The sequence below is a fragment of the Takifugu rubripes genome, chromosome 20 (genome assembly GCF_901000725.2).
Source record: "Takifugu rubripes chromosome 20, fTakRub1.2, whole genome shotgun sequence".
In the NCBI taxonomy this organism is placed as follows: domain Eukaryota; kingdom Metazoa; phylum Chordata; class Actinopteri; order Tetraodontiformes; family Tetraodontidae; genus Takifugu; species Takifugu rubripes.
Genome location: NC_042304.1, coordinates 1,344,935 through 1,367,524, shown reverse-complemented (window position 1 = coordinate 1,367,524; position 22,590 = coordinate 1,344,935). Strand labels below are relative to the sequence as shown.

Here is a 22,590-nt window from a genome sequence, read left to right as displayed (position 1 = left end):
ATATTAAAAGGTTTCAGTATTCTGCATCTTTTGATTTGGGCAATAACCGCTGGGGTTTTGAACCTGTTCCCATAGGATTTGGACAAATTAGCAGCACTGTGACACTCAAACTCCTCCGTTTCCACTTCCTGATAAGGTTCAGTCATATCAAAGATTTGGCAGAGATAATAACGAAGGGGGAACAGCTGCTGTTCACGTAAGCTTCCCTGTCAAATGACGTCAAAGCTTTATTGTGAGTCACGATTGGAATGACGTCACACTTCTACAGGTGAGAAACGCAATGCTAAACTATTTCCTGTTCGGAAGCTCTTCTACCAAAGTTTTTTCAGGGCAGTCGTAGGCCGAGTGAGCCTCCGCTCAGCTTCAATCGGGATCTTCATTACGCAGCTGGAGCTGGGAAAGCTCAAGGAACCGGGCAGGTCTGCAGACGAGCAGCTCCACAAAACACGAAGAAAATGACGAGGATGACCTGCACGATTAAGGTGGGATCCCAAACTCTTCCTTTTCAGTTAGAGTTTCAGATATGTTAGTGACATCTATTATTCTCTCCTTTTCCTGCGTTTGATGTGCGAGCGCCTCCACACATCAGCCTTGAATAAAGCAGCATTATATGTGAATCACTTAAAAGATGAAGTTAAAGGACACCCCTTTCATTTTCAATTCAAATGCTGTTTTGAAAAATACACTTACAGGAATTTTCCATTATTTGATCTGATTTGCACAAGGAATCACTATTATTTCTAGTTCCCTTCTTTTTCACCGGGACCTTTAAATAAATCAGACAGGTTTGTAGTTTGTAGTGATGAAACATGTCTGCAACGGTTGATGTTCATAAAGCATAACATAATAATAATATATTGTAGTAATCCCAGCAGCCTCACTGTGGACTACATGTGGTGGTGTTGGAACTGATGCGTATCACAGTTCATAGGAAATCAGCTGCTGAAGTGCTAAAAGAATCAGCTGCTGAAGTGCTAATGACCGCTCATCAAGGATCTCCTACTCTAGTTTCAATCAGCAAACCTACAATAGGCAGGAAGGATCAGATTCTTGGAATGTCAAGGCAGCAGACTTTCAGGATGTTTTGAGTTCATAATGATACCGAAAGAGGTGGCACAATTAGTTTACCAACTGTTTATAATGTGTTCTCAACACCTCGATCTACCTTAGGTGTTATTTCTTATGGGAGGAACTAAGTATTGTTCTCTTAGTCTGACTAAGTTTTGAGGATTTTTTCTTGTTTAATAGAACACAGCACTTGGGACAATAGGAGCACTTCCTTCCTGTAGGAACTCTTGGCTTGATATAAACCATGTGAAACAACTAGGACACCCAATGAAAGCCTGTGTTGGTTTAATATTTGGAGACATTGATAGTTAATGTACAGAGAGTAATATAAAGTAATATAAGTAAACTATTAAAACTGAAGAAAAGACTATAAAAAGCAAGTTACATTTCGCTCTTGCTACTGCTACTTGCTACTCTTCAAGTTTAACTATCAAGGGAGAAACCTTTGTTCTGTTGGTCAAACAGGAAGACCAGCGTTCAGACAGAGAGAAGACCTCTGAAATAATGTTCTGATGAGCCACAAATTTAATTAACAGGAGATCAGGGCATTACAGTATTCCAGGAACAGAATGTCAACCCAACTGTGAAGCAAGCAGGGATGTGGGGGCGTCCCGGTTTGGAGATGCAGCAGCAGGACCTGACCAGCTCACATCACAGGATCCACCACGACTCCTGGCCTCTTTCAGAGGGTGTTTGAGCAACAAAACGCATCAATAAATCCACTGGCTGAACACATTAAAATGGGGAGCCACGGAAGCCCAGATCTAACGGAGATGCTGGTGGGGGGGGGGGGGGGGGGGCAGACAAATGTTAGAAACAGAGTGATGCTCCAAGGAACATTAGTGGGTATTTCAGTCAAAGGGGTAGCACCACCATTAGAGTAGGACCCTCCACAGAATATATTTCACAAGGTCTGTGGGATCGTCGAGATGTTGCTAAATGTGAGTCAAGACTTGCCTTGTCCTGTTCTTTTTTCCCTCTTCTGTTTGCCAGTTGTCAGAGCTCAGAGTAACTAACGGGTCTGAACTTGGCATAGAGACGTTGTGCATTTCTGAATCCTTAAGAACCATTTTTCCTTCCTTTGTCCTACATAATTTGTAATAATGCAATGCCTTAGTGGCAGAGGTAACACATTGTCCTACTTCCTGTTTCTCCTTGCCGGCTTGGAGACCAGGCATGTCCAAACCAGCCTTATAAGGGCCCCAATCTATCAGCTTTTCTGTGCTACCAGATAGATGGCCACTTTCACCAAGGAGACTAGAATCCCAGGTAAAAGCATTCTTCTCCCTAGGAAGACAGAAACCCCTGATTAGTTGTAGGACTGAGTTGGACTCCACCTGTATTTGTAAAGTGTTGGTGGATTGTGTGTATTGAGCTCACTAAAGTACATTTAATGGTTAGTATTTGACTGCTGTCCACTTAAGTTACACAATCGCAATATCTGTACTTATCACTCTGGCAATTTATCTCTGCACTTATCTAATAGCATTAGCATTAGTGTCACCTTCAGCTTCACCCTCTGCTTGTTCTGTGTGTGAAATGTTTAGTTATTCCTCAGATTCCTTTGCTGATAACCTTAGTTTGTAGGAATTGCAGTTAAGTAATGATTTCAGAGATGTTTAGAAGTGTGAGTCTTCTGGAGATCATCAATTAGCCAAGCCAGGTAACTCAACCAGCAACCATGCAGCCAGGATGACTGGATGGAGGTTTACAGGAAATGTAGCCCAAATTCAATAATAAAAAGGTTTACATTTTGTAAAATTTTAATGCCGTGCAGATTTCTGTGCAAGCACGAGGAAGCCCCTCTGGGCTTGGCAGGGACTGGGAGCAGCTTCTGCTCATACACAAACAGCTTTTCCTGAGCTGGACAGATATTTGGATGAAAAGCACAGAAATGGAAACACCCTGAGTTGCTATCTGGCAGACCCGCTCAATGCTATCTTGCCCTAACATTCCATCCAGAGCACACAGCCTGAATCAGTAGTAGACAAACAATTTCAACATCCCACATGAGGTTACACCAGCCAGGGTCTGGGCCAGGATGTCGACTCATAGTCTTAAACACTTAAACACCACTGTTTCTGTAGAGGCGCCACTCACCAACATAAATGTGAGGTCTCCCTGAGTGAGACCTGGTGGCAGGGTGAGGAGAAGGTTGGCTTCGAATCAATTACTTCTTTATCGGGTTCCTCACGCCTCGGGTCACGGAAGGGAAGTGGCTGAACTATAGCATTTCACTTTTCTAATCCACCCCAAATCTGGCAACGGGTCCACATCCCAAATTTCCAAGCTCTCTAACCTTTTGTCTGACTTGTCCCCAAAACAGATACTACAAAGGCCCCGGTTGTAAGAAAGTTGTCAAAAAGATGCATGCCTGATTCTTACCATTCGCATTTGCAAACTTTGATGTGCAACATGTTTCTGCTCATGCACACAAACTAGAATTTGTGTTACCAGTGAAATCTTCCAAGTCATGGAAATTTGAATCGTATTCACGAGAAAACAGTAACCATACATAACAGCTGGATTTTGGGTAGATTTTTTCTTGATGTTTAATGTTTAATATTATGTTGAACAGCTTTCTTGCTCCATAAATGATCTTTTTTTCCCACTTGTTCAATTGAACTGAACATTTTTCCTCCTGTTAGATCATTCAACAACCATCATTATTCAAAATTCTAAGTAGGAATTCTTATTCAGGCAACAACATTTTTTTTTTTTTTTTTTTTTTTACAAATGTCTCAGATATCTATCCATGAAACCAGAGGAGACAGAGTTGTTAGTGAAGCTTCAGACCTGTCTTAAGGACATAAAGTCTTGTATGTCTTCAAATTTCCTTCTCCTTAACTCAGGAAAAACTGAGGTCATGGTGTTTGTTCCTGAACCTCTCAGGGATAGATTAGATCACATGATCACTCTATTCTAGATGGTATCTCCTTAGCATCTAGTCTCTCTGTGAGGAATGTTGGAGTAACTTTTGATCAAAATTTGAGGAACATCACGGATCAGGAAGCTACTGACGCATCATGATGCTGAAAAGTTAGTCCATGCATTTGTTACTTCCAGGCTGGACTATTGTAATTCGTTATTATCAGGGTGTCCAAACAACTCTTTAAGAAGCCTCCAGGTGATTCAAAATGCTGCAGCCAGAGTTCTGACAGGTATTGACAAAAGAGATCACATAACTCCTGTACTGGCATCTCTTCATTGGCTGCCCATTAAATTTAGAATAGTTTTTAAAATTCTTTTTCTGACCTACAAGTTCCACAGAGGCCTAGCTCCATCCTACCTGGAGGAGCTAGTGACACCTTACCAGCCCAATAGACCGCTCCGCTCTCAGAATGCTGGTTTCCTTGTGGTCCCCAGAGTCTCTAGGGGTAGAATGGGGGGGGCGAGCAGTTAGCCACCCGCCCCCCCTGCTGTGGAACCAGCTCCCTGTCCAGGTATGGGAGGCTGACTCCATCTCTACTTTTAAGATTAGACTTAAAACCTTCCTCTTTTGTTTCGTTTCGTTTTCTGCCCTCCACCTAGTCCTGGGCCGGCCACGAGGCCGCCTCCCGGTGGGACATGTCCGGAACACCTCTAAAGGGAGGCGTCCGGAAGGCATCCTAGCCAGATGCCCGAGCCACCCCAACTGACTCCTCTCAATGTGGAGGAGCAGCGGTTCTACTCCGAGTCCCTCCCGGATGTCCGAGCTTCTCACCCTATCTCTAAGGCTGAGCCCGGCCACCCTGCAGAGGAAACTCATTTCAGCCGCTTGTATCCGCGATCTCATTCTTTCAGTCATCACCCAGCGTTGATGGCCATAGGTGAGGACTAGGACGTAGATCGACCGGTAAATCGAGAGCTTTGCCTTCCGGCTCAGCTCCTTCTTCACCACGACGGATCGGTTAAGCGCCCGCATCACTGCTGACGCTGCTCCGATCCGCCTATCGATTTCCCGTTCCATCCTACCCTCACTCGTGAACAAGATCCCGAGATACTTGAACTCTTCCACCTGGGGCAGGACCTCCTCCCCAACCCGGAGAAGGCACTCTACCTTTTTCCGAGCGAGGACCATGGACTCTGACTTGGAGGTGCTGATCTGCATCCCTGCCGCTTTACACTCGGTCGCGAACTGTCCCAGCATTTGTTGGAGGTCCCTGTTCGATGGCGCCAGAAGAACTACGTCATCCGCAAAAAGCAGCGACGAGATCTTCCGCCCACCGAATTTGACACCCTCCACTCCCCGGCTGCACCTAGAAATTCTGTCCATAAAAGTTATGAACAGAACCAGTGACAAAGGGCAGCCCTGGCGGAGTCCAACCCTCACTGGGAATGAGTCCGACTTACAACCGGCTATCCGGACCAAATTCCTGCTCCTTTGGTACAGGGACTGGGCGGCCCTTATCAAGGGACCTTCCACCCCATACTCCCGGAGCACCCCACAGGATGCTCCTGGGGACCCGGTCATAAGCCTTTTCCAAGTCCACAAAACACATGTGGACTGGTTGGGCAAACTCCTCTCAAGCACCCCAGCAAGGGTAAAGAGGTGATCCGTGGTTCCACGACCGGGACGAAACCCTCATTCAAAACCCTCGATCAGAGGTTCGACTATCAGTCTAATGGGGCCACCAGGCGCTCGCCATCGAGCCCCAGCCCCAGGCCTGGCTCCAGGGTGGGGCCCCGGTAACCCTCCAGGCCGGGTACGCGGCTTCCCTTTTAGACGTTCTATGATGGGTCTTGAACCATTCTTTGTCCTTCCTCTTTGAAAAAGCTTATTATCACTAATTCTGTAGTTCCAGTTACTATTATAGACAGACAAATTATCATACTTAGGGGGTAAGATGTTGAACCTAATGATTAGATGCATTAAGTTAACATCTTAGCTATGCTACTATAGGCCGAGGCTGCCGGGATCCAGAAACATGATTATCTGACAGGCCTCTGTCACCCCACTGGGTCATGCTTTGGTCTTTGGTCTTTTGGGTCTTCTTTGGTTCTAGAAAAGGCAAAAAAGCAGTCTGTCTTCCTGAGGCCAAAGCTACACAATCCTCTCCCAAAATGGGTCTTAGTCAATACCCAGAGAATGTTTATGTTTCAAGGAGCTACAGCATTGTTTCCAAGTTTGCAGCATCTGCCAGCAGAATAAAATGAAACTATTGTATGCTCATTTAAAATGGTTGTGAAAAAAATGATGACCATTGCAATTAATAACTGGCTGAGCCCCCCTGCCACCAGCAATAATAACCTCGACCGGGCATTTCCTGTAGCTGTGGATCACACCCACTCATTGTTCAAGAGGAACAAGCAGAACAGCTCCAACTCTGTCATTTAGTTAGGACATTTTGTGCGTCTTTAAATCAGTCCAAAACATCCCTGTTGAGGTCTGAGCTCTGACACGGCTCCTCCAGAAGCTTTTCTGTTGCCGTTTGGTTTTAGAGTAGCTTTGATATTTGGTGTCACTGTTCTGCCTCACCAAAGTCATGAAAGATCAAATGTGTGTGTGTGTGTGTGCGTGCGTGCGCGCGTGCGTGCGTGCGTGCGTGCGTGTGCGTGCGTGCGTGCGTGTGCGGCAGGCCATCAGAGAAAGTCTGGTGCCTTCATTCATGTGTTGTTGAGTGTAGCATTAATGCAGATGGTAGCAACATCCATGGAAATCATATTTCCTGGTTACTGCTGCCCATTCAAGCTAATGCCCCCTGTCACAAGGCAAAATTGGTGAAAGGACCACAACAGGGAGTTTGAGGTGAACTCTCAGACCATCTCAGCCCCCACAGCCTGATCAGCCTGAGTGCAGCCTCCAGAGACCTGGCTGAACGAGCTCACCACGGTCGCACCGGTGCGACTGAATCGGTTTCATCCTGTCGGACAGGAATATGAGAAAATAGTGATAAGAAAAGGGGGGAATGATAGTTTATGAACTATGAATACAGCCGCCACATCCATGGGAAGGAGCAATGGTGAATCAGTGAGCCACCTACGCACAAGGGAGGTTTGGAAAGGACTTTCCAAAACAGTTCCCTTTAACAACAAACTGGACTGGACTGATAAGACTAGGGAGGGCTTTGTCCAAATTGTCTGTCATCATGGACACTAAGACTGCTGAGGTGTGAGGAGGAGCCCTGCTGTTGTTCCTGAGCTCACCATCATACAGTACTAACACCATACACCTCGGCACGAACCTCAACACTGCACATCTAAACGGCTACGTCTGCGTGCCAAGATTGCTTCTTATTACTCTTTGCTTTTTATATTGTCTCTATTATTTTCACCTCTTTTTGAGCTGCTGCAACAGTGTATTTTCCACACTGTGGAATCAATAAAAGTTTATCTTATTTTGATTTTTGCTAGCTGTTCGTCCTGTGCCATGGTCTTCTGCAGTTGTCTCAGCTGCTGTGCAGTGCTTACTTCAAGAGCATCATCACCACAATCGAGAGACGCTATGGCCTCAGCAGCTACTCTGCAGGATCTCTTTCCTCCCTCAATGAGGTAGTGGCGAAACACCCCTCTCTTATCACACAATTAGCATGAAAATTATTACATGACATAAAACATTGCTTCGTGATTTTTTTTTGAATTACAGAAAATCAGCTTCAAACCTTTGTTTAGGTATAGAGTTAATAATTGGGCCTCAGACCATGTTTTTGAATTACTATAGCCTGGGAGGCCAGTCTGTGGCCTGCTGAGGTGTTCGGGACGCCCAGGTTGCTTTGTTAGCAGCCTCCAGCTCATCTGCATTGCTTTGTCTGGCTCACCCAGACTAAACCAAACCCCTGAGACTCTCTTTGGACTTCATTTTGGGGGTCTTTGCTGGCCAAGTACAGGGATATCATGCTCAATAAACAGGTTTTGCAGGATCCAAGTCCTGCTGGAAGATGACCTCGGCGTCTTCATAAAGAGGTTCAGCAGAAGGAAGCCAGAATGCTGCTGGCAGCTGCTGCACTGACCTTTGACCTGATAAAACACAGCACCAACACGAGCAGATGACCTGACCCCCAAAACCATCAGTGACTCTGGAAACTCCAGCTCCACTTTGGTCTCTCAGCATCTCCACTCTTCCTCCAGACTTTGGGACCTTCGTTTCCTCTTTGTCCTCAGCCCAGGTGAGACGCCTCTGACACTGTCTCTGGTTGACACCAGGACTGAGACGGTTGTGTCCCTGTCCTGGATCCGTCTGTGTCGGGATCCGTCTCCCATTCATTGCTTCCATGGATGTGCTTGGATGCAGCAGCCTGAGAACAGCAACTGCTTCAGCAGGAACCTTTGCTCTGTGACCCTCCTCTTAAGTCAGTCTTCCTCATGATGCTGTCGCCTCGTGAACATGTTGAGACGGTTAAAGGCTCAGGAAAACTTTGCAGCTGTCATAAGGTGTACAATACAGGTTTATTAAACCAAATGAAGGCTTGAAATCTTTCATTGTGTGTAACAGATCCATATAATGAGTTTCACTTTGAATTAAATTAGTGGGAAAAAATCTACTTTTTCACAGGATGCAGGTGTATCAGCTTTGTGTTCAGCTTGTGTTGAAGTTATTTGACTTATTCTTTTTAAACTGTGAGAGATCACTCTAATCATTGTGGCAAAGCTCTCTAAATGTCTCTCTGTCTGTCTGTCTGTCTGTTTTGTAGGTCAGTAACAGTGTGCTCATAGTGTTTGTGAGCTACTTTGGAAACCAAGTCCACCGTCCTCGCCTGATTGGAATCGGTGGCCTCCTGATGGCTGTCAGTGCAACAATGCTGACCTTACCTCATTTCCTGTCTCAGCCGTATAAATACAACTCGGTTTTACACAGTAAGAGAAATGCAAGCATAACAAGAGCTCTGCAGTAAATGCTAATTAGTCCTGCAGCAACATCTTCATCCAAATACCATCATTGCTGCTTGATGCCACTTTGGACTTTTAACAAAACAGTAACATGCGCCTCCACTTCACCTCCATCTCATCCCAGAGGTAATAAAGTCTGCTGTAGTTTCACCCCCCAGGCAGCCCCAGAACTGTCCTAGCATTTGTCCTTCCACCAAAGGTCGCCAAAAATGGCTTACCTAAATTTCACGATGCGACAAGTTACAGTGTCAGAAAGCGGTCAATCATCATGAAAGATGTATAGTTACAGTGACTCCCAGAGTAGCTTGGAGGTATGGAAAACAAAGTTAAAGGCAAAAAGCAGTTCATTGTGCAGCATAATATTTAACCAGTTATTCTTGTTTGTTTGTACCATGTTGATAGATTTAGGAATTGTACATTAATAAGAATCAATGGTTGTATTTGACTTTTATCCCCTCACTATTAAACAGACCACCGGGACCTTTGCAACCTTCATATAAATGTGAGTGACCCAAGCTGTGACCAAGAGGAGACCAGACATTTGACTGAAAATCATTACCTGTGGCCACTCATGGCCAGTGCTCAGCTGTTGTTTGGGGTTGGTTCGGTGCCCATTCAACCTTTTGGGCTGTCCTACATCGATGATTTTGCTGGACCTGGAAACTCTGCTCTTTACATTGGTGAATTTAATTTGTAAATCCTGTTGGAAAGTTTTTTGTGTTTTTAGGTTTCACTTCATTTTGTACAAAGTGTAACAGCCACTTCCTTTATTCCAGCCATCCTTTTTTCAGTATCTGTATTTGGGCCAGCTGTTGGCTACCTGCTGGGCTCTGTGGTCTTGCAGTTCTATGTGGATGTGGACAGAATTGGTCTGGGTAATGATGTCGCTTAGACGAGTGTTAAGTATGGGTGACACTGTATATACACTGATTGCCATTTTTACAGGAGCTGAACAAGAGTTGCACCAAGGTGATCCTCGTTGGGTCGGTGCATGGTGGATGGGCCTTCTCATCACCACTGGATTCCTGCTTGTCACCTCTGTTCCCTATTTTTTCTTCCCTCGTACTATGCCTGCCAAGCATAACGTGAGTCGTACACATCGGTCTGCACTTCTCTCATTTTTTATGATGGTATTTGTTTAAAACCAGTGATCAATGATGCATTGACATCCGCCAGTTTTACAGCCATAATGGAAGCCAAGAAACTGCAGAACAGCGGCATGAAGTTGGTTCTAAGAATGCTTTGATAAGCAATAAATATGATCAAAGCAGGAAGCCCATTTTAATTCATCTTTAACTACAATAACTCTTTTAAGGGTTAAATTCACCCAAAATCCCCCCCCCCCCCCACCTCTAACTTTAAATATTTTAAGCTCTTAGTATGAGGGTTGGTCCAAAAATCCAGAAAATGAGATACTAATGTGTGATACTGATAAATTAGTGGTGTAAATTCTGTTCCCCGAATAACTTTTTTTTAATGATTACTGACTGAAATTTCCCATTCCACCACAAATGTGTCACTGTGTGGAATTTTACAGGTGATGAGGAATAAAAGTGACATGGATGACAAGAAGCTGGATCGATCACTACTAGATCGCCTGAAACGTAAATGGATTATTTCCCTAGGGAAACGTGTTAAATATCTGGATCATCTGGATCAGAATAATAATCTGTGTGTTTGTGTGGGTGTGTGTCAGTGTTTCCCAGAATGTTGTCACACCTCCTTTTAAACCCTCTCTTCCTAATGCTGGTCCTGGCCCAGTGCTGCTTCTCCTCAGTCATCGCGGGTCTTTCTACCTTTCTGAACAAATTTCTTGAGCAGCAGTTCAGCGCTTCGACTGCCTACAGCAGCCTGTTAGTAGGTGGGTGCACTACAACTGAAGAGTATATTTTAGAGATTAAAAGTTCACAATAGCTGTTTGTGATTCTCAGGAGCTCTGAATCTGCCAGCTGTTGCTTTGGGAATGCTGATGGGTGGAGTCATCATGAAACGGGTGGGTCTGACCCTGAAGACCATCCCACGCTTCTCTGTGCTTGTGCTGACCGCCTCCACATTGCTCTGTGTCCCACTGTTCTTCATGGGTTGTCAGACACATAATGTCACAGGGGTCAATCATTTCCAATTTGGACAGCAAGGGTAAGTGTGAGATGAGTGATTTAAAGTGGTTTGAGTTATTTCAGGGCATCCACCTCAAAGACTGCATTTGTCACATCCTAGCTGGAGGGCTCTTCACAACCCTGCTGCTTATTGAAGTTTAGCAAATTAGCTTTGGCTTATTGGTTAAACACGTATGCCTCATTTCAATCAAGAAGGACTTGCTCAGCCAGCAGGGCCGCAGTTCAGACATCCTGGAGAACTTTGGTTTTTCGTATTTATCAGATAGATACCAGTTTGCTCATGTCCATGGTGTTCCCTCTTTATACAGTAGGGTTAGCCATGATGTTCCACAAGGTTCGACTCTTCAACTCACACATTAAATTAGTCTCTAGAAGTGCCTTTTTTCACCTGAGGAACATTGCAAAGATCAGGAAGCTACTGACGCAGCATGATGCTGAAAAGTTAGTCCATGCATTTGTTACTTCCAGGCTTCTTTAAGAATCCTCCAGTTGATCCAAAATGCTGCAGCCAGAGTTCTGACAGGTATTGACAAAAGAGATCACATAACTCCTGTACTGGCGTCTTTTCATTGGCTGCCCATTAAATTTAGAATAGTTTTTAAAATTCTTCTTCTGACCTATAAGGTCCTCAGAGGCCTAGCTCCATCCTACCTGGAGGAGCTAGTGACACCTTACCAGCCCAATAGACCGCTCCGCTCTCAGAATGCTGGTCTACTCATGGTCCGCAGAGTCTCTAGACTGGGGGGCCGAGCATTTAGCTACCAGGCCCCCCTGCTGTGGAACCAGCTCCCTGTCCAGGTACGGGAGGCTGACGCCATCTCTACTTTTAAGATTAGGGTTAAAACCTACCTCTTTGAAAAAGCTTATTGTCACTAATTCTTACCATAGTATTACCATACTTAGGGGGTCGTCTAATCATTAGGTTAACAACTTAGTTATGCTGCTATAGGCCGAGTCTGCCGGGGTCCAGAAACATGATCACCTGACGGGCCTCTGTCACCCCACTTGGAAATGGTCTCCTCTCCTCTCCTCTCCTCTCCTCTCCTCTCCTCTCCTCTCCTCTCCTCTCCTCTCCTCCTCACCAAGTAGACTAGTGATGTTATTTCTTGTGTAGTCCTCCCTCCCTTCTACAGGTATCGCCGCCTTCAGAGCTGCATACTGACCTCCGACCCTTAATTTACTTAATATAATGTATGTAATGTATGTATTTTCTATGATCTATGCCTATTCTCTCCTCTACCTCTCCTCTCCTACCTATTCTCTCCTCTACCTGTCCTCCCCCCTTCTCCTCTCTCTCTACCCAGCCGGCTATCAGCAGGAGGGTCCCCCTGTTTGGGGTCAGGCCCTGGGATTCTGTAAAGCGCCTTGAAACAATTTTGATTGTAAAAGACGCTATACAAATATTGATTGATTGATTGATTGATTGATTGATTGATTGATTGATTGATTAAACTAAAAGGGGAATCTCTTGTTGGTGTCCCCTGCAGGTCCCTGTGCTACACAAACTGCTCCTGTGTTAGAAGTGCTTTCAACCCTGTGTGTGGCTCTGATGCTGTCGAGTATATTTCGCCTTGTCATGCAGGCTGCACCAATTTCACCAAAGACCTCAACAACACTTACAGGGTTCAGGTGAGTTTCTTCACATACCTGCAATCTCCCAGGACAACCCTGGAGGTTTCAGGTCTTGGTTTTTTGAGTCCAAATAAAGTTTATACAACTGCAATATTAAGCAGTTCTAATGAAACCCTGGTTGTTAAAGTGAGCTCAACATGTAATTTCTTGATTGGTGCAGCTATACACTCAGTGCATGTGTATACCCGGGAACCAGAGTCATGCTCAACCAGGTCCATGTCCAAACAGCTGCCCACATTTCCTTGTTCCTGCCATCCTTGTCATCTCTCTGGCAGCACTGATCGCCTCCATCACTCACAATCCCCTGTACATGATGGTTCTAAGGTAAGAATGATCATGCACATGTATATACATTATTTTAAAAGTGTTGCTCTAATATCGATAAAATGTCGCTACCACTCTTATTATAGTACTATACCTCATATAGTAACAACATGTTTTTCTTTTCCTTCAGGTCAGTTGCCTCAGAGGAGAAATCCTTTGCCATTGGAATTCAGTTTTTACTCATGAGACTGTTGGGTAAGATGGAATAAATATGTTGTTTTGCATTTTTTGAAATTTCTTGAAAATGTAAAGAATATTAAGTACATATTCAAATGTCGTAATCAAACATACTCTGCATTTTTATCCGGTGGTTCAGCGTGGTTACCTGCCCCTGCTCTCTTTGGGATGGCAATCGATAAATCATGCATTTGGTGGAAACAAATTTGTGGAAAGAACTTTAGCTGTGGTTACTATGACAACATCCTCCTGAGGAACAGGTTGAAAATGAATCAACACACATACACATACTATTGGCACATACTACAATTTTTAGTCTTTGTTTTTATGACCCTGCAGGTACATCGGCTTGCAAGTGAGTTATAAAGTCATGGGCATTATCCTTCTGATGATTCTCAGCTGGAAGGCACAGAGGACACAAGAGTACTGTCTGGAGAAGGACCACTGTGATCCAATCTAAAGAATAATTGAAACGTGGAGAAGATTGCCACCAGTCTTTATATATCAGAAGTATTCTTTCACCCCTTCAGGTTACTTGTGTCTGTCACAGAAGTGTTAATGTGTACATTACAGAATTTCAGAATTAATTTTTTGTACCACTAGTGTTGAAAAATATGTTCTATATTCTTAGTAAAAAAAAAATATATCAATCTATCTATCTATCTATCTATCTATCTATCTATCTATCTATCTATCTATCTATCTATCTATCTATCTATCTATCTATCTATCTATCTATCTATCTATCTATCACTAGTAATGTTGACCTGCAGATCTGTGCATTTATATACATACACGTACGTGTGTGTACAATTGATGTTTGTTTGTGTACTAAACGATATAGAACTGAACCAAAGAGAATCTATGAGCATAAACACGGGCAGGTAGAACTAAGAGTAAAAGAAGTTGACCAAATCAAGGAATGAGTCAATAAGGTCGAAATAGAGAGGGCTCGTCCGGGATTTGAACCCGGGACCTCTCGCACCCGAAGCGAGAATCATACCCCTAGACCAACGAGCCTTACGAGCACAGGAGAATTCCTTTAGTGTGAAAAAGAAGACTACACTCCGTCACACGGGGAAAAACATGTATTTTTTAAAAAAAATAATAAAGTGATATGTGAGTTATTTCCATCGGTCATTGTTTCTGTATTAATGACTTAATACTAGATGCAGTTGTACTCACCGAAGAACATCAAAAAATAAAATATTTCGTACATAAAACACAACGCAAATAAAATGCGTTTGGTTCGAATGTATATACCCATTTCAAATAAGAAACACTGGGTGGCACAAGCATTCGAAATGACACTGGAACGAGTACTAGATATCACAAACCTCGATACCTTTTAAAATAAAGCCGATAAATCTTGGCAACAAAAAATTGTTTTAAGATTCGATAAAATATATTGTATGCACTTGTGCACTCTGTGACAAAACGTGAATAGTGATATATATTTTGAATTTAAATTTGCATCCACTGCATTTAAAAGATTACATGCGCTAACTTCATTGTAATTCCTTGTATAGACACGCAGTAGGATTTCGACTCGCAGCAAACGTTTACTGTATTACCTCGTATAGACGGGCAGTATTACTGTTAAGAAAGGTTGGTGTTCCAGCTGTTCGGAGCTAGCACGTCTTCATCTATGTTGTCCTGCCACTATTGATTTCAACGAGATGGAGGTCCTTCAACTTTCTCAGCTAAATATCGACCCAAGGTATAGTAATTTGAATTTGGGAAAGGTGTAATTTTGCGCTAACTTTTGAATATTCTTGCATCGCGGTGCTAAGTTAGCTAAAACTGCTTGACTTGTGTCGGTGGTTTGTACTGGGTTTCCAGCTCTGTCCTTTCTTCTTGTGAGCCGGAGCTTCAGGATCTTATGAGACAAATTGACCTGATAATCCAGCAACAAAAGCGAGATTGGGAAATGGAGCTGCAGCTCGTTCAGAACCGGCTCAAACGGAGGGAAGAAGAGTTGATGATTTCCCGAAATCTAATGGAGCAAAGGGACCTGGAGGTGCAGCTGATGCTTCAACCGAGAAGAGCTTTGAATTGTCCAACATTCAGTGCTGCGTGATGATAGAAGTTGTGTGTAAAAACCATTTTGGTCATTCTTACTGTGTTTAGGTCAGATCGCTGTGCAAGCGGCTGGAGCAACAGCAAGGGTTGCTTTTCGAGTATGAGCGACGCCTCCTCGACATCAGTGAAGAGGTGCTGAAGACATGCTGCACTAGAGTGTTTAGATCCGTCGGATATCTTATATGACAGCCACATTCATGGGAAGCTGCAAAATCTCATTTATAAATCGCTCTTTGCACTCTAGTTCACGTCATGAATCAGGCTGGACGTTATAATTCCATGTGCATGTTAGTTTCATTCATAATCTGAAGATATCAATTTCTTGCAGTTTGATAAATTAAAGAGAGGTTATCACAAACTTCAGCACAAACAGCTTAAGGAGACCAGGCATGGACTCGCAGCAGAGTGTTCCAACAAGACTGGACACTTTAAAAAGGCTGAGGTAAAGTAATTCCATGTTTCTGTCCTTGATTGTTCTGAAAATAGTCTTACTTAATCTCTGGATTGTGACCTGAAGCAAATCGAGCACACGAAAGGAGGATGTCAGACTAATGGCAGGAACAAAACCAAAATGGCTTGCTTTCTGTTTTGGTTTCTGTTTCATTCTGATTTGATCTCTTCTCTCTTTCCCTATTCCAATGGAAGGACTTAAGCTTGAAATGCACAAATCAGCAAGCTCAGCACAGTTGCACCATGACCAGCCACTCCCAGCTGGCTCAGGACAGGTAGCAGGCACTATGCATGCAAGACACGTGTGCACTATGTTCTTAACACAATGTGTCTCCTTCTGCTTTGTCTCCAGCTGTGTAGGTACCAGACATAACAAAGAATGGGATGGCTCGCAATTAACAACTGCCTCTGAAGAAGCAATTCAGAGGCTTCTTAAACAGTGTCGCGTCATGGCCTCTGGCTCAGAGGAGAACCTTTTCAGTCTGGCCCAAGGCAATGGCTGCTTGTCATCTCTGCTGTCCTTGTCCCCCTCCTTTTCTAGTGGCTCTCCATTCCCTGTCAGGAACTCTGCAGCTGAGTCTGCTGCAAGCAGAGGAAACTGCACCTCAAAAGAATCTACGGTTTTAGCATTTCAAGTAAAAGAGGCACCATCTCCTTCCCCAGTGGTAAATAATCTTCTCTTTAGAATTCTAGAGGTGTACTTAGGGTGATATTTTCTTTTGTTTTGTGGTCATCTTTCCCTCAGCAGAGTTGCTTGGTCTCGCTTGCCGACCGTATGGTTTGTTGTTTTCTGGAGGAGGAGAACCAGCGGTCCACAAAACTACTCCAGAGGTTAGACAGCCATATTCACCAGATGAAAGAAAACCAGGCAAAGACACAGTCCAAGTACCCACCCAGTGTCCCGAGTCCTGCACGCACTTCTGTACACTTCCTGGCGCAGTAGTGGCCCTTCTGGGAAATCAGAGACATGAGGACTTTGTCACTGGATGTGTATCGGATCAGTTTGATGGACTTCCAAAGGCAAACCCAGGACGGGACTTGGACTGTACACCACTGTGCTGTCGGAGGCCCGCAGATGACACATTAAATCAGTTTAGACGGACGGAAAAGGCCTCGGTAAAAGGAGTAATCAGAAGAGTCTTTGGAGAGTTTTATTTGTGTTTTATTGATGACAATTGACATGGAAAAATTAGGAAACAAGACAGTCAATTTAGTAATAAACTGGTTACTTTTCTTAGTTTGAATTTGGTTTTAACCCGATTGAGAACGTATGTAGTTGGAGAAATCCCTTTCATTGGAACTTTATGTTAAACCTTTAAAATTAAATTAACATTTTTCTTTTTTCATGTGTAAGTGTGGGTCATGTCGTTCAACAGGAAAATCAAATAATGGTCACAATGGTCAAGGAGGAGATCCTGCCCCAAGTGGAGGAGTTTAAGTACCTCGGGGTCTTGTTCACGAGTGAGGGAAGAATGGAGCAGGAGATCGACAGGCGGATCGGTGCGGCGTCCGCAGTAATGCGGACTCTGCACTGGTCCGTAGTGGTGAAGAGAGAGCTGAGCCGAAAGGCGAAGCTCTCGATGTACCTGTCGATCTTCATTCCTACCCTCACCTATGGTCATGAGCTTTGGGTAATGGCCGAAAGAACAAGATCACGGGTACAAGCGGCTGAAATGAGCTTCCTCCGTAGGGTGGCTGGGCTCTCCCTTAGTGATGGGGTGAGAAGCTCTGCCATCCGGGAGGAGCTCGGAGTAGAGTCGCTGCTCCTCCACGTTGAGAGGAGCCAGATGAGGTGGCTTGGGCATCTAGTTAGGATACCCCCTGGAGGCCTCCCTGGTGAGGTGTTCAGGGCATGTCCCTCCGGTAGGTCAAGATCACAAATCCATTATCTTTTGAATGTGTTCACCATGACATGGTTTTATTGTTTGAGTTTTCCATGCCTGACATGTTCAAAGAAGCGGACGAATCGGACTCATTCTACAGGCTGGAGTACTTTACTGTAAATGTGTCTTCCTGGAAAAAAAATGCATTGATATTATGCCCTGAAGACACTCAGACGGTGGAGACGAACATACCGACTGGTACCAATACCACTCAAACATGAAAATCAGCTCTTATGATGAACGTTGAGGAAACTTTCTTTACTTGCATGTTTGTCGCGCTGTTCGGTAGAAATAGACCAAAATCAATTCTGAATTAAAAAAAACTGTGTGATTTTTATTTGTAACAGAATACTGGAATTACTTCCAGAAGCTTCTAGGGTCTTGCCATGGTCCCTAAACACTGTGTCTCAGTTCATGATGGAAGAGCCCTGATCATCATACACCCATCAGATTTGGACCATGACCTGGAGGTCGGCTTCTTCCATGGATACTTTTCATGATGAACTGGAAATATATATTTAGATATTAAATTACACCATTTTTTACAGTGATACCTTATCAGCCCAATAGACCGCTCCGCTCTCAGAATGCTGGTCTACTTGTGGTTCCCAGAGTTTCTAGGAGTAGAATGGGGGGCCGAGCATTTAGCTACCAGGCCCCCCTGCTATGGAACCAGCTCCCTGTCCAGGTACGGGAGGCTGACTCCATTGCTACTTTTAAGATCAGACTCAAAACCTACCTCTTTGAAAAAGCTTATTGTTACTATTTCAGTAGTTCCAGTTACTATCATAGACAGACAAATTATCATACTTAGGGGGTCGTCTAATCGTTAGGTCACATCTTAGCTATGCTGTTATAGGCCAAGGCTGCCGGGGTCCGGAAACATGATCACCTGACAGGCCTCTGTCACTCCACTGGGTCATGGTTTCCTCTCCTCTCCTCTCCTTTCCTCTCCTCATCAAGCAGACTAGTTCTTGTGTAGTTTTTCTGCTCCCCCCCCCCCCCCCCCCCCCCTCTATTTATTTACAGGTATCGCCGCCCTCGGAGCTGCATAATGACCTCCGGCCCCGCTGAAGTGATTGTACATCATATTTTTTGTGTGTGTTTCTGTGCTCTGTGCCTCTCCTCTCCTCTCCTCTCCTCTCCTCTCCTCTCCTCTCCTCTCCCCCTCCTTCTCCTCTCCTCTACCCCTCCCCTCTCCTCTCCTCTCCTCTCCTACCTATCCTATCTTCTACCTGTCCTCCCCCTTCTCCTCTCTCTTTACCTAGCCGGCCATCAGCAGGAGGGTCCCCCTACATGAGCCTGGTCCTGCTCAAGGTTTCTTCCTGTTAAAGGGGAGTTTTTCCTTGCCACTGTTGCTTGTCTGGGGTCAGGCCCTGGGATTCTGGAAAGCGCCTTGAAACAATTTTGATTGTATAAGACACTATATAAATAAAGATTGATTTGATTTGATTTGACAATCATCTCTTAATTAAGTGCCTTGTCAGCCTAATTTGCATGTCCATGTAGCATTAACAGGACACGTGCTGTTGTTAATCTTCAGCCAGCGACCTTCTGCTGAGTTGCAGGTTTGAGGATTAAGGATTGTGCCTTCCCAGCACCTTGGAACTCTTGGGTATCTCTTCAACCATAGCTGTGGGGTTCTTCTGCTTCCTTCCATTAAACATCAAAGATAATTACTCTTGGACAGCATGACCCAGAAAGTGGTTCTCATAACAGGCTGTTCCTCTGGAATTGGCCTCTCCTTGGCTGCACGCATTGCAAAGGATGAGAAGAAAAGATTCATGGGTAAATCTACTGTGTGTTTATGAGGTTTGTCTTAAATTCTGCCGTTCGTTTTAATTGGAAGTGTATAACTCGTATTTGAATTAACATCTGCTTTGATCAGGGTGAACCTTTCACCAGTCAGAGATGAACTTAAACAAGAGGTGTGATTATGACAAAACATAACGGCTGGAAATCCAAGCAAGCCTCAACTACCATCAATTAATTTCAAATATGTTGACGTGCAACTTCATTTAGTTGGTGTTTAATTATTTAGGTGCCATTAGGTTCACTTAGATGTTAATTTTAGAGAGTGGTGTTGGAGTGGAGTCCAAAGTATTTGAAAAAGTTCACTAACTGAAGGAGAATGAGGTGAGTTGGAGTTTTGCACCCCTATCTTGTGTGTTTGGGACTCATCCTCCAAAACCCAGCAAGGTGAATTTATACCAAATGGTTCAATTTTGGTCTCATCTGACCACTGGAACATCCCATCCCTCCTCTGTATCCTTTGGATGGTCATTGCTGGCTTGAGTAGAGGGACATTGTGAGGGTCTGGAGGATTTTAATCCACAAGGGTATATGGTGTTACTAATGGTGACCTCTGAGATGAGATCTTGCATGGAGCCCCGGTCCAAGAGAGTAGGAGGGGGTAATTCCTTCTGTTTTCCATTTAATAAATACACCAACAGTTGTAGCTGTCTCACCAGCTGCTGTCCCGTCCTGTAGCCCATTGCAGCCTGGTGCATATTGTCCCCAGTGTCCTTGGACAGCTCTTTGGGAGACAGGTTGGAGTCTGATTGACTGTCAAGACAGATGTTGTTCAGAGGAGTAAAACGTTTGAACCGGTGCAATAAGTGAGGGGCAGAATTCTTGCTGCTTGATAGGTGAACAAATACTTATTTCAAGCGACAAAATCAAAATTGTTATTTCAAATAAATTCAGACAGCGTCATTGTCTGGGGGTTTGATTCTGTTTCTCACCATTGAAGTTTACATACAATTGAAATGAAAGACTTTGTACATGGGGACACCTGAAAAGTCCCCTACTGTATAGGCCAGTTAAAAATCTACTTATTCCTGATGATTGCAACTGTATTTATTTAAGGTTTGAAAGCAGCCCAAACATTTAAAGTTAGTTTCCTGCTACATTTTCCGACATTTTCTTTTAGTCTATGCCACCATGAGAAACCTGAGTAAAGGTGAGGCTCTGGTTAAGGCCGCGGGTCGCACTTTGGGCCGGACTTTGGAGATCAAACAGCTGGATGTGTGTGATGAGGACTCCATCAGAGCTTGTGTGGACAGCCTGCCTGACCGCAGGGTAGATATTCTCAGTAAGTTAACATCATTGGCATCTCTTCACAGAAATTTGTTTTTACTGTCCTCATCAAAGCCACAGTGCAGTTGTCTTCATAGGTCTGCTGTCTGTGCTTGATATGCTCTCGTAGTCAGCAATGCTGGGATGGGTCTTATCGGACCCATTGAGTGTCAGTCAATTGGCGAGATGAAAACTGTGATGGACACCAACTTCTTTGGACTTGTGAGGTTGGTGAAGGAAATCCTGCCAGATATGAAGAGGAGAAAGAGGGGACACATCGTTGTTATCAGCAGTGTGATGGGAATTCAAGGTGGGGGTGTTCATCCACTATAAGAACACCGGTTTGTGGAAAAATGTGTTTTTAATGATGTTCACGCTCGTCTCCTGCAGGAATTCTCTTCAATGACATCTACGCAGCATCCAAGTTTGCTGTGGAAGGCTTCTGTGAGAGCCTGGCTGTACAAGCGCTGAGGTTTCAGCTCAAGTGAGATGCTGATGTGTTCAGACAGAACACATGTCTTCATGTTAGTTAGTTAACCTGTACAGATCTCTCATTAAAATGCAAAGTGCAACTTTGTGAAATTCAAATATAAATAAAACAGTTTAAAACCAGCTACACAAGCACGAGTAGGCTGGTTTTACTCCAGCCCTCACCTGCATCTTCATCAGCCTCCCATTAGGACCACAGGCCTCCCAGTACCTGACCAGCAAACTACATTCTGTATCTTCTAGCATCTCTTCAGCCAGTGTGGTAGGCTCCTTCCATAGAGGATAACAGGCATCCAAACGGAAGGATACAACAGTGGGATTGTACAAATTGTTAAATACAATTTACACATTTTTACATGCACAATCCAAAGAATGTATTGTTGTTTTAGTGGCACAAAAAGTTGTGGCTTTAATCGAGAGATGTCCTTTTTATATGTCAGTCTTAACTTATGGTGCCATTCTTGAGCACCTTAACATGTTGAACTCTTTGTTCTCAGTATCAGCCTTATTGAGCCTGGGCCGGTCATAACAGAGTTTGAGCGGAAGGTCTACGAAGAAGGCTTGAAGACTGACCTGAGCAAAGCCGATGAAGTGACCGCTGACATGTTCACTAATATCTACTTGAAAAACTACAAACAGATCTTTGAAACCTTGGGGCAGACCGCAGACGACATTGCTGAGGTGTCACGTCTCACTCGAATACAAACGTTCTACAGACAGACATTTTCTATTGCAGTTATCCACTATTAATGTGTTTACTACGTATTTTGTCCATTCAAATGTTTGAAGTTGAACTGTACTCTTTTTTTCTTTCTAGCATACTCTCAAGATAATCACCATGGACAACCCCCCTTTTCGCCATCAGACCAACACACTTTATACCCCCATGACCACGCTGAAATATGCTGACCCCAACGGTGACCTCCCCATTGATACCTTTTACAAGATGGTGTTCGAGCATGACAAGATCTTTAATGCCAGTCTGAACTTCCTCAAACTTTTGCGGTGGAGAAGCCGAAAGAGTTTCACCTTGGAAAAAGACAATAACAACTAAGTTCTCACTACTGAGTCTATACCTTACCTGTTAGCTGTAAGATTAGTAGTCAATAAAATGTTGTGTTTAAAGCCAACAAATGGAATCATCCTCCACCATGAGAAGAGTCATTCACACTCATCATCCCATTTACTCTCCATACTTTCTTAACCTGGCAAGAAATACACAGCCTTAAGTTCATCTAGAGTAAAAACAGAATGAGCAAGTGGGAAATAATTATTGGGGGGATTATTGAATGAAAAGTAAACACCTATTTTCAAGGTATTCAAATAGAAATTGGGCATCTTAAAATAATACATTTTAAGGAAAAATAGAAATATATACACTATACATAATTTTATATTGAATAAAATGATTGTGACACATGGTATGATAGTATAATTGAATATATTATGCTAGATTTACTGTATTTACTGATAGATAGATAGAT

At 43.9% G+C, this 22,590-nt stretch overlaps 3 protein-coding genes and 1 non-coding gene across 9 annotated transcripts; 3 read left to right on the top strand and 1 right to left on the bottom strand.

Moving 5' to 3' along the window:
* Positions 1–34: 34 nt before the first annotated feature.
* On the top strand, positions 35–14,257 carry LOC101075782 (solute carrier organic anion transporter family member 2A1). Of its 4 annotated transcripts, none has more exons than XM_029827626.1 (14): positions 35–482; positions 7,402–7,539; positions 8,679–8,841; positions 9,345–9,554; positions 9,651–9,749; positions 9,820–9,959; positions 10,412–10,478; positions 10,571–10,735; positions 10,806–11,010; positions 12,479–12,620; positions 12,784–12,947; positions 13,078–13,142; positions 13,264–13,384; positions 13,464–14,257. In XM_029827626.1, the coding sequence occupies exons 1-14, from the start codon at positions 456–458 to the stop codon at positions 13,582–13,584; spliced, it is 1,827 nt and encodes a 608-aa protein (XP_029683486.1). In that variant the 5' UTR covers positions 35–455; the 3' UTR covers positions 13,585–14,257. The 4 variants fall into 4 exon arrangements, with proteins under 4 accessions (XP_029683486.1, XP_029683488.1, XP_029683489.1 ...); XM_029827628.1 differs by lacking the exon at positions 35–482 and adding an exon at positions 7,634–8,153 and having other exon boundaries at positions 7,400–7,539; XM_029827629.1 differs by lacking the exon at positions 35–482 and adding an exon at positions 7,906–8,153 and having other exon boundaries at positions 7,404–7,539.
* On the bottom strand, positions 14,073–14,144 carry trnap-cgg (transfer RNA proline (anticodon CGG)). The gene has a single exon. It is a non-coding gene; the product is annotated as a tRNA-Pro (tRNA).
* Positions 14,258–14,690: 433 nt separating the features above from the next.
* LOC105418839 (centrosomal protein of 63 kDa-like) lies at positions 14,691–16,997 on the top strand. Of its 2 annotated transcripts, none has more exons than XM_029827630.1 (7): positions 14,691–14,844; positions 14,967–15,144; positions 15,255–15,338; positions 15,535–15,648; positions 15,852–15,931; positions 16,009–16,321; positions 16,405–16,997. In XM_029827630.1, exons 1-7 carry the CDS (start codon positions 14,804–14,806, stop codon positions 16,597–16,599), a joined length of 1,005 nt encoding a protein of 334 aa, XP_029683490.1. In that variant the 5' UTR covers positions 14,691–14,803; the 3' UTR covers positions 16,600–16,997. The 2 variants fall into 2 exon arrangements, with proteins under 2 accessions (XP_029683490.1, XP_011618014.1); XM_011619712.2 differs by having other exon boundaries at positions 16,402–16,997.
* Positions 16,998–19,155: 2,158 nt separating this feature from the next.
* LOC101073785 (retinol dehydrogenase 8) lies at positions 19,156–22,412 on the top strand. 2 transcript variants are annotated; one of them, XM_003978391.3, is made up of 6 exons: positions 19,156–19,327; positions 20,472–20,633; positions 20,748–20,927; positions 21,008–21,101; positions 21,604–21,787; positions 21,924–22,412. In XM_003978391.3, the coding sequence occupies exons 1-6, from the start codon at positions 19,231–19,233 to the stop codon at positions 22,158–22,160; spliced, it is 954 nt and encodes a 317-aa protein (XP_003978440.2). In that variant the 5' UTR covers positions 19,156–19,230; the 3' UTR covers positions 22,161–22,412. The 2 variants fall into 2 exon arrangements, with proteins under 2 accessions (XP_003978440.2, XP_029683491.1); XM_029827631.1 differs by having other exon boundaries at positions 19,221–19,351.
* Positions 22,413–22,590: the final 178 nt, after the last annotated feature.